Source organism: Ctenopharyngodon idella, chromosome 20 (assembly GCF_019924925.1).
Source record: "Ctenopharyngodon idella isolate HZGC_01 chromosome 20, HZGC01, whole genome shotgun sequence".
NCBI classification, from domain to species: Eukaryota; Metazoa; Chordata; class Actinopteri; order Cypriniformes; family Xenocyprididae; genus Ctenopharyngodon; species Ctenopharyngodon idella.
The window spans coordinates 19,364,740-19,375,526 of record NC_067239.1 but is presented as its reverse complement, the minus strand read 5'-3'; the positions used below and the strand labels follow the sequence as shown (position 1 = coordinate 19,375,526).

At 35.6% G+C, this 10,787-nt stretch overlaps 1 protein-coding gene across 1 annotated transcript; it reads left to right on the top strand.

Moving 5' to 3' along the window:
* The first annotated feature begins 55 nt into the window (after window positions 1–55).
* rab15 (RAB15, member RAS oncogene family) lies at window positions 56–9,057 on the top strand. The gene is made up of 7 exons (XM_051876242.1): window positions 56–693; window positions 6,658–6,718; window positions 6,802–6,862; window positions 6,989–7,066; window positions 7,343–7,432; window positions 7,607–7,672; window positions 7,808–9,057. Exons 1-7 carry the CDS (start codon window positions 570–572, stop codon window positions 7,964–7,966), a joined length of 639 nt encoding a protein of 212 aa, XP_051732202.1. The 5' UTR covers window positions 56–569; the 3' UTR covers window positions 7,967–9,057.
* The last annotated feature ends 1,730 nt before the right edge of the window (window positions 9,058–10,787 follow it).

The window sequence follows — 10,787 nt, the reverse complement described above, 5'->3', positions numbered from 1 at the left end:
TGAACCGATTCAGCTGATTCATCTAAAAGATTCGAACGATTTGGTCACAAATCGGGCATCGCTAATTATAACAAGCCCCATGCATATTTACGCCTTTGACGTGGTCAATATGTTTTTGTTTGCCAACAGAAAAACGGATTCACTATGAATTTATGACGGCCTAAACGCTTAAATTTCAGATTTAATGTTATGCCCCAATTTTATATTTTTACAATATTTATATTAGGTTAAATGTATTTTATGAGCGTATTCTTGATATATATAAAATTAATCTAGGTAAATATCAGTATCAAATACATGATGTGTGCCCGTTATCTCCACCCATTTCCTGAGGTGTGAAGGATGTCGGCGAAACGTACAGGGAGCATACAGTAGCCCACCGCACCCACCACATCAGCGTTGCTGACTGATTTCTGCTCACATCGACTATTGCTTTATCTTCACAGTCACTCGGGGAATCGGCACGTAAGCACGGACCGGTCGATGGAAAAAGCGAGAAGATGATACTTTGAAGAGGGTGGACATGGAAACCCGACGCTGAGTTCCTTTAATTGTGACCATAAGACACCATGGCCAAACAGTATGATGTGCTGTTTAGACTCCTGCTTCTCGGAGACTCCGGTGTCGGCAAAACCTGTTTATTATGCAGATTCACGGACAATGAATTTCATCCCTCTCACATTTCCACAATCGGTAAGAGTGTTACTTTCATTGCCTGTTCAAAGAGTTGCAGAACAAACAGCACATACCGATAAGAAAATCTATAGCAGCGCTGGGCCATTATAGTATATGAGCCGTGAAAAGAATGGCTTGAGAATTACACCACATAGTGAGATGCATTAACACAACCTTTTCTAGTTCTTTCTGAGATGCCTGACTGGATATGTGTGTGTTTGTGAAGTATTAAAATGTTGCATTTTAACACTGCTGTCACACAAACCTAGTAGTGTTTGCTTTAGGTTGTCCTGGGCTAATAGAAATGCAGTAATCTAAATTAATATAAAATCATAGGTTGCATGAATGGCAGTGAAGACAAAGAAAGTGCAGGTGTATGTTATTGCATGCATTCTCTCTAATAGATTGATCCATAAAAGTGTCCTGTCAGGCATTCCAACTCACACATGCTGTTTTATGCAAGTACTTTGTATTGATATGAAATTGAAATCAGGTTTAACTCAATTGTAAGTTTTGGTCTCATCTGTGAAAATAGGTTTTTATTAGAATCTCTAATGCCATTTTCTCTAAAAGGACTATTTTATCACTGCAAGCTTTTAAGCACCCCCTGTAGTAGGAATCATTTTTATTTTAGTTGATTGGGTGTTATGAAAAACAAAATGTGGTTTTAAAATGGTATTTCATAAACCTCTCATTTCAGTGTTCACGCAGTGTGTGCTTGGTCTAGTGGGACAATTTCCCAGTGTGCTGAAATTACGTCCTGACAACAGCGTATTTAAAGAGAATAAACAGAGAGATTATTTTACAATAGTTTCCAGAAGTACATCATTTTATATTTTTCTCATATGCTAAATTCTAATATGAATAAGGAAATATTTTTACTGATTGTCATTAGAATGCCCATTACTTACTGTCTCGACCACAAACCCATTCTTAATACTTTTTAATTTTACATATTTTTCTCATTCATGCAAACTAATAAGTGATGCTTATAATGTATAATAGTATGTCTTTCCAAACCTTTATGACTTTCTTTTTGCTATCATGGAAACCATGGAAGTAGTGATCTGGCAAAAAAAGTTGCTCTTTTCCATACACTGAATGTGAATGATGACCACAGTTATCCCTATGCAATTTCAAATTTCATTGTATGGAAAAGAGTAGCTTGGACAGTTTGCTAAATATCTAATTTTGTGTTCCACAGAGGGAAGAAAGTCATATGGGTTTGGAATGACATGAGGGTGAGTAAATTATGAATGAACTGTTATTTTTGTGTGAAATGTCCCTTTAAAGGGGACCTATTATGCCCCTTTTCACAAGAAGTCTCTGGTGTCCCCAGAGTGTGTCTGTGAAGTTTCAGCTCAAAATACCCCACAGATCATTTATCATAGCTTGTCAAATCTGCCCCTATTTGGGTGTGAGCAAAAACACGCCATTTTTGTGTGTGTCCCTTTAAATGCAAATGAGCTGCTGCTCCCAGCCCGCTTTCCAAAAGAGGGCGGAGCTTTAACAGCTCATGCTTCGGTTGCTCAACAACAACAAAGCTGGAGAATCTCACGCAGTAACATTGTTCAGCCTTACATTGTTCAAACTGGAGTCGGACACTGATGGAGAGACTCGGGAAGAAGTTACAACTTTTAGAATGTAACTGGATGTTTCTGAATGGTTAGTGGATAAATTTATGTAGTTGCTGTGGAGTTGATTCAACTTGGACTAGCATGTGCCATCATGTTAAACTTTTGTGCAAATCCAGCGTTGAATTGTTTATGAAGCAGTCCAGCGTAAAATGACGGCATCGCAACTACACTCTACTACAACTCTTCTTCTATTAAGCAGCCCAACATGGCTGCACCCCCTTTGTTGCGTGTTCTCGGGGGCAGGGATTATGTAAATTTAACTCAATTTTATGCCTTATATGAATTTTTTATTTCATTCCAACTTTAAAAGCATTGGATCATCATTATCACGTTTAGAGGGATAGTTTGCCCAAAAATGAAAATATTGTCATCGTACTATGAATTCTGCGAAAGATGTGAAAATGAGTAAATAATGACAAAATTCACATTTTTATGTGAACTATTTATTTTAATGAAGCGTTTCAGGTGCTGGACCCATACCAACATTTTTATCCCTCAATTAAATCCCATGCTTCATTAGATGTGGAGTGAATGTCAGGCTGTTATTTTGCAAAAGTTCAGGGTTTGCTCTGTTGTGTAGCTCTCTCAGTGTTTCCAAGTGAGCAGATAGTATTAAGTGGCTTACTCTTGAAATTAGACATAAGATTTATAATCCCCTCCTATTCCTGATGATGATATCCCCCCAATCAATAAGGAATGAGAAGCCCTGACTCATTCCTGCAGCCTGCTGTCTCTCCCGTCAGAGTTTATTTAATATGGTGGGATGGATTTCTTTTTGTTAAGTAGTGATGTGATACAGAACAATCTTTAACTGCTGGATAAAAGCTTTAGTCTGACTGGTCCTGAGAGATGGCTGGCATCTCGCCCTAAAACATGGTTCAATAAGCTCTAGTCCGCTGGGCTATGACCCATATATATATTATGATACTAGGCTGTCAAGGACCTTAGCGCTGTACTGAAATATTACTCACAGTGGAAGAGATGTCTGTGTGGTCTGAAAGTTAATTTGAAGCATTAGCTAATGGTTATATATTTGCCTCGAGGCAACATGCTGTTATCTTAAATTGTTCTTGCTATAGAAAGCAGCTGTTGATTGATTAGCTTGATGATAAATAGAAAAAGGTATGAGCTCCATTTCTATTTTGTTTTCTCTAGTCAATTGTTTGAGATGCTGTCAGCGCAAGAGAAATTGGGCTTGTGTTTAAATTTGTATGTGCTAATCACCATAGCATATCTGTCTGTTGTCTTGTTAAAATTATTTCCATTTCCAATTAGCCACTGTCTCAGAAGGGAAGTGTCAAAGAGATAATTTAATTGTTACAGCTCTGGCACATTATGACACGTTTAATACTCATAACTGTCTGTCGAATGGCCAATAGATTGAAGGTCTACTTTTCATTGTCTTGATATTTCTGGTGTTCAGAAACCTTATAATATTCAGGTAACAGGTTTCATGATATTGCTGTGTCCTAGAGTTTTAATAGTCAAAATATTAAAGAATTAGTTTACTTTAAAATTAAAATTACCCCAAGCTTTACTCACACTCAAGCCATCCTAGTATATGTATACGACTTTCTTATTTCTGATGAACACAATCAGAGTTATATTCATAAATATTCTGATGCATCCAAGCTTTACAATGGCAGTGAATGGGGCCAACGAGTATGAAGCTAAAGAAAGTGTATCCATTCATCATAAACGTACTCCACATGGCTCCGGGGGGTTAATAAAGGCCTTCTGAAGCGAAGCGATGCATTTGTATAAGAAAAATATCCATATTTAATAAGTTATTAAGTAAAATATCTAGCTTCTGTAATCAACTTACGAGAAAAGCATATCTCTTTTCCAGATAAAATACTATTCATTTCTTTATGTTTTACTTTTAAACTTTTAATGAGGTAAGAAGAATTACAGTGAACTTGAGGTAAGGCAAAATTGTTGGTTTGGTTTCTCTTTTATTTTTGTAATATTTCACTGAATTGTAGTTGTCCTTTCAATGCCCATAATTCTGGCCGAGAGAAAGGGAGATGCAGCTCTTTCATCATTTTCCTTTGCCCGAGGCCAACCAATTCAGTTGCTGTAGTGCTGACCTTTCTGTGTCCCTGTTTGACAGCTCAGGGCACTAACACGCCTTTATTTACTGTGGTTTGATAAAGAAGAGGCTATGGAGCTTTGCAGATTGCATTAAACTGTATTCAGAATGGCTTTATACTCATGTCTTATTTTAGTATTTCTTGTACTTGCTTTTTCTAGTGCGTGGCATGCCATCTGGTTTCAGGCATTGGATTGAATCCCTTGAAATTGAAACAAACTAGCAGTTAAAATCATGTTAGATATGAAGACCTCTATACAAGCTGCCTATGTTGTCTCTCCAACAAAGAAACAAATTAATTGGTCCTTTTTTTGAATCACATTGCAGTCAGGGCATGTTAAAAATTAAAGAGACTACTGTTGTTTTGGAGTCATAATTGTTCTTGAGAGTGGAATTTCCTAGAAAAAGATAACTATTCCAGGAACTGGAAGGTTGCAGTGGACCTTATTGACAGATACTCCATTATTGCAGTTTTGTAGTTATTGCTGTTTTCTTAGAATTTTCTTGCCTGTTTCAGCTTTAAAAGAGAGCTGTTTTCTTTTAGGGCTCAAGGTCTTATCATTTCACACGTCATTTTCATGTTTGTTCGTCAAGTTTCATGTTCACTTCATTTGTGTCTAAATAAATTGGATTATTAAACTCATAATTGCAATGAAGGAAATCATATTAATTAATCATATTAAGTTTTTTTAATCACAATATCAATGAACAGAGGGATACATTATAAATCATTTCACTACTTTCATTTGAGCAGATGTTGCCATTTTGGCCCTGGATGCTTCTAACAAGAAGAAACTTGTTAACCACGTACAAACTGAATTCCGGAAATGTTGGGACATTTTTTTAAATTTGAATGAAAAAGAAAACTAAAAGACTTTCAAATCACATGAGCCAATATTTTTTTTCACAATAGAACATAGATAACATAACAAACGTTTAAACAGAGAAATTTTACACTTTTATCCACTAAATGAGCTCATTTCAAATTTGATGCCTGCTACAGGTCTCAAAAAAGTTGGCACAGGGGCAACAAATGGCTGAAAAAGCAAGAAATTTGGAAAAGATTCAGCTGGGAGAACATCTAGCAACTAATTAAGTTTAATTGATATCAGGTCTGTAACATGATTAGCTATAAAAGGGATGTCTTAGAGAGACAGAGTTTCTCAGAAGTAAAGATGGGCAGAGCCGTGAAAGAGTGCGTAAAAAGATTGCGGAATGCTTTAAAAACAATGTTCCTCAACATCAAATTGCAAAGGCTTTGCAAATCTCATCATCTACAGTGCATAACATCAAAAGATTTAGAGAAACTCTGTGCGTAAGGGACAAGGCCGAAGACCTTTATTGGATGCCCATGGTCTTCGGGCCCTCAGACGACACTGCATCACTCATCGGCATGATTGTGTCAATGACATTACTAAATGGGCCCAGGAATACTTCCAGAAACCACTGTCAGTAAACAAAATCCGCCGTGCCATCTGCAGATGCCAACTAATGCTCATACAAAAAGGAAGCCATATATAAACGTGGTCCATGACTTCGTTGTAGAAGAGTCCAAGTGCTAAATTGGCCTGCCTGCAGTCCAGATCTTTCACCTATAGAGAAAAATACGTCAAAGATGACCACAAACTCTTCAGCAGCTGGAAATCTATATTAGGCAAGAATGGGACCAAATTCCAACACCAAAACTCCAGAAACTCATAACCTCGATGCCCAGATGTCTTCAAACTGTTTTGAAAAGAAGAGGAGATGCTACACCATGGTAAACATGCCCCTGTCCCAACTATTTTGAGACCTGTAGCAGGCATCAATTTGAAATGAGCTAATTTTGTGGATAAAATTGTACAATTTCTCAGTTTAAACATTTGTTATCTATGTTCTATTGTGAATAAAATATTGGCTCATGAGATTTGTAAGTCTTTTACTTTTCATTTTATTCAAATTTAAATAACGTCCCAACTTTTCCGGAATTCGGGTTGTAAGCTGATTCCTTATTTCCACTCTTAAGTTCTGTCCTGTACATTTTCTTGCAGTTGATGTAAAAAATAAATCTCTCAAGTGCTTAAGCTTGACCTAAGTGTATTTCTAAAAAAAAAAAAAAAAAAAAAAAAAAAAAAAAAGTGTTCATTGCCTTTCACTGAGTCTGATTAGAATTGTTCAGTAAAATGAATGATTCCATGAGAGCATTAATTGAGTGCTCATTTTATTTTAAAATATTTGGAAATCATTATGAAATGTTTTCCTTTTCTACTCCAGGTGTTGATTTCAAAATGAAGACCTTAGAAATTGATGGCATTAAAGTACGAATACAAATATGGTATGTTTTATTTTTCTCTGATGATATAATATAATAGCGTTTGATCAGTTGGTTTTGCTATTCAGATGTCTCTATGTCTGCAGGGACACAGCAGGTCAGGAGAGATATCAGACCATCACTAAGCAGTACTACAGAAGAGCACAGGTGACCTTCACACATCCACAAAGACATCTCACTAGACCTACTGAAGGATTGAGATCTAATATATTGGTGTCCATCGTGTGATAATTCACTGATAAACGCGGATTGAAATTGATTCTGTATCAACAGGGCATTTTTCTGGTGTATGACATCACAAGTGAGCGCTCGTTCCAGCACATCATGAAGTGGGCCAGTGATGTAGATGAGGTGAGGCTGTGGAGTTTAAAGCATATCTGTCTTTATTACTGTAACTAAATATAACCTGCCTCATATTTCTAGCTCTTCATTTAAATTCCACCACCCCTCGCTCTCTCTGTTACTCTCAATCCACAATGGGGTTCCAAAATTTGGAGTCTACATTGCAAATCTGGGAAAGATTAAATTTAATCTCCCAATTTAACAGCAATTGAAAGTTTTTGCTGTTTCTGTTTCTGCTCTGCTCCATTCATCCACTTCTAACGAATCTCTTCTGGTTCTGTCCAGTACGCCCCTGAGAAGGTGCAGAAGATACTTGTTGGGAACAAGTCTGATGAAGAACAGAAGAGACAAGTAGCTACAGAACAGGGAGATAAGGTAAAAATATAGTACTTCCCTACTGTGCAGTGCATCTTTCATTCATACTACAATTTACTCCACATTTGTGATAAACCTAAAATATAATATCTAAGTTTAAAGACATCTTTGCGAATAAACATCAATTTCAAAACATCATTATCATCTTTTTTTTTTTTTTTTTTTTTGCTCCAGCTTGCCAAGGCTTATGGAATGGACTTTTTTGAGACAAGTGCCTTTACCAACCACAACATTACAGAGGTACAATGTTGCCTGCATGCTTTTTTCTTTTCAGTATTTCTGTATTTTATCGGTTTTGTTCATTTTAGATGTTTGAAGAATGGATAAACAAGTTGTTCATGCAACTTAGGGTTCATATTTTCCCTTCCATTACAGTCTTTCACCCGATTGGCTGAATTAGTCCTACAAGCCAATAAGAAGGATCTTGATTTGTTGGGAGGATCCATGAATGATGAGTTCAATCTGGCTGTTTTGGAGGAGCAGGAAGGGTTGTGTAATGTTAGCGATGACACCCGTAAGTCCTGCTGGTGCTGAGGACAGGAAGTGACATTTTTCAGTTGATTTCCATATTTATGTTGCATTTTACAATTTGATTTTTTTTTTTTTTTTTTTTTTTTTTTTTTAGTTAAAAACGGCACTTCAGTGCAACTGTACATTATTTATTCAAGCCACACATTCAGAGTCACTCTCAAGTTATCTTATATATATATAAGAAAAAGTTGATTTAAGTGTGAGACGTCATTGACGGGATTTATTTAACATGGTTGTATGGCTGGAACGCCCATGTTAACATGTAATATTTGTTCTTGTGTTATGCTATGGGACTTCATGTGAATATTTCCAGATCTGATTTGGCTTTCTCTAAAATTCTCTAAAACCTAGAATGTTTCTACTTGACCTTCATTGAATGCTCTTTCAAGGTAATAAATTTATTCTCAAGTGATTAATTGATGAAGCTAGAGTTTCTCATGTCAGTGTAATAATATAAGCTTCTTTTCTGTAAATGCATAGTAAAAAATATTGTCACTAATTATGCTGCTTACCAATTTTGGTCCACTGTGATTGCAAATGAAAGCAAGGGTTTTTATCTCATTAATCTGAGGTTATTGTGCTAAAATATTATCATTTAATATGGTATTTATACCAATATTACATCAAGCACTTTTGTTATCAATGATCACTATTTAGCTGATTAGAATAGTTGGAATGTTTAAGAACTTTTACTCTAAAGGATTCTGGTTTAACTTTCATCACAGCACGCCAAACAATAATCAACGTCTCACCCATTCCAACTTGTATGAAATTTATGCAGAATGATACGTTGTGATTCCCAGCATTAATGCTGGTGTGCATCACTGCAATGACATGGGTTGTATTGCTAATGATTCAATGTATATTACACTATTGCAGCATTTATATGTGCAAGTGGTATTGTACTATGTTGATTTAAATGAACTCTTATAATGCTGATATGTTAACCTGTGTTATCTGAGAACTTGTTTCATGAAATATGTCCATAAACAATTAGAGAGATTTAAATACGTATGTGGTTATTTATTAAACTGTAATATTGTGATTCTGTTTAGAGGGTCAAATATTTACGAATAAACATTTAATTATGAAAAGGCTTTTTTATTGAAATTATGGTACTGAATTATATTGGATATATAGACAGAATAGTGTGATTTTCAGGATATTGGAGGTCTTAACAAATCTCTGTAAGTGCAACACCACAAGTCAACACTAGGAGGCAGTTTTGCAAAGCTGAAATCCATGCACGGAAATGTTACGCATGGTAAAACACACTGGGGGGGAAACGACAGGGACGAAGAATGTGTTTGTGGTTTTGGGTAATGCTTAGAACTGGGTGATTATCCTTCAGCATTTGTAAAGTATTTTGATCATGAAGTCAGTTCGTTTGCTCAATTTTATCAAGGTCATGATGTTTTCTCAAAACGGAAATGTATGCCTTGAGGGTTCTTATTATTAAGTGTCCTTTAAAAATACTCTGAAATAAAATATTCTGCTTGTACTTTTTTGTAACAAAGCAGATCTCTCCATACTCCGCTGGATAAAGTCTGGACAAAGAGAGCACTGATTTGATAAGCAAGTTTCATGCAATGTGCTCATGTTCTTTGCAAGCAAGTCATACAAATAGATAGATGCAATGATAAAATTGTAAATATATCACAAAATAGAATTATCTCAATGTTACCAAATAACTACATTCCCTAAAAACACTTTCTTCTGTGTGAAACAAATGATGTATTGGTAACACATTGGGTTAACATTAGTTAACTACATTGGTTAACATAAACTAACAATGAAAAATATGTGTAAAGCATTTTTTAAACTTGGGTAATGTTAATTTTAACATTTACTAATAGATTATTAAAATCAAAGTTGTATTTTTTAATATTATTTAATGGACCTGAGCTGACATGAACTAACAATGAACAGTTGTATTTTTATTAAAGGGATAGTTCACTCAAGATCACAAGAGCACTTCAAGTTGTTCCAAACCTGTATGAATTTCTTCTGCTGAACACAAAAGATATTTTGAAAATGTTAAGAAGATATTTTACAAAACTAACATTACAGAACCCCCTGTAAATCCCAACATAACACAACATTAAACAATAACCTATGTCTCCCTATGTTAATCTTGTGCAAAAACACACAAAATAACACTTAAAGGGTTAGTTCACCCAAAAATGAAAATAATGTCATTTATTACTCACCCTCATGGCGTTCCACACCCGTACGACCTTCGTTAATCTTCAGAACACAAATTAAGATATTTTTGATTAAATCCGATGGCTCAGTGAGGCCTCCATAGCCAGCAATGACATTTCCTCTCTCAAGATCCATTAATGTACTAAAAACATATTTAAATCAGTTCATGTGCGTACAGTGGTTCAATATTAATATTATAAAGCGCCAAGAATATTTTTGGTGCACCAAAAAAAACAAAATGACGACTTATTTAGTTATGGCCGATTTCAAAACACTGCTTCATGAAGCTTCGGAGCATTATGAATCAGCATATCGAATCAGCGGTTCAGAGCGCAAAAGTCACGTGATTTTAAGCAGTTTGGCGGTTTGACACGCGATCCGAATCATGATTCGATACGCTGATTCATAACGCAGTTATGAAGCTTCCTGACGCAGTGTTTTGAAATCGGCCATCACTATATAAGTTGTTATTTTGTTTTATTTTGTTTTTTTGGCGCACCAAAAATATTCTCGGCGCTTTATAATATTAATATTGAACCACTGTACTCACATGAACTGATTTAAATATGTTTTTAGTACCTTTATGGATCTTGAGAGAGGAAATGTCATTGCTGGCTAT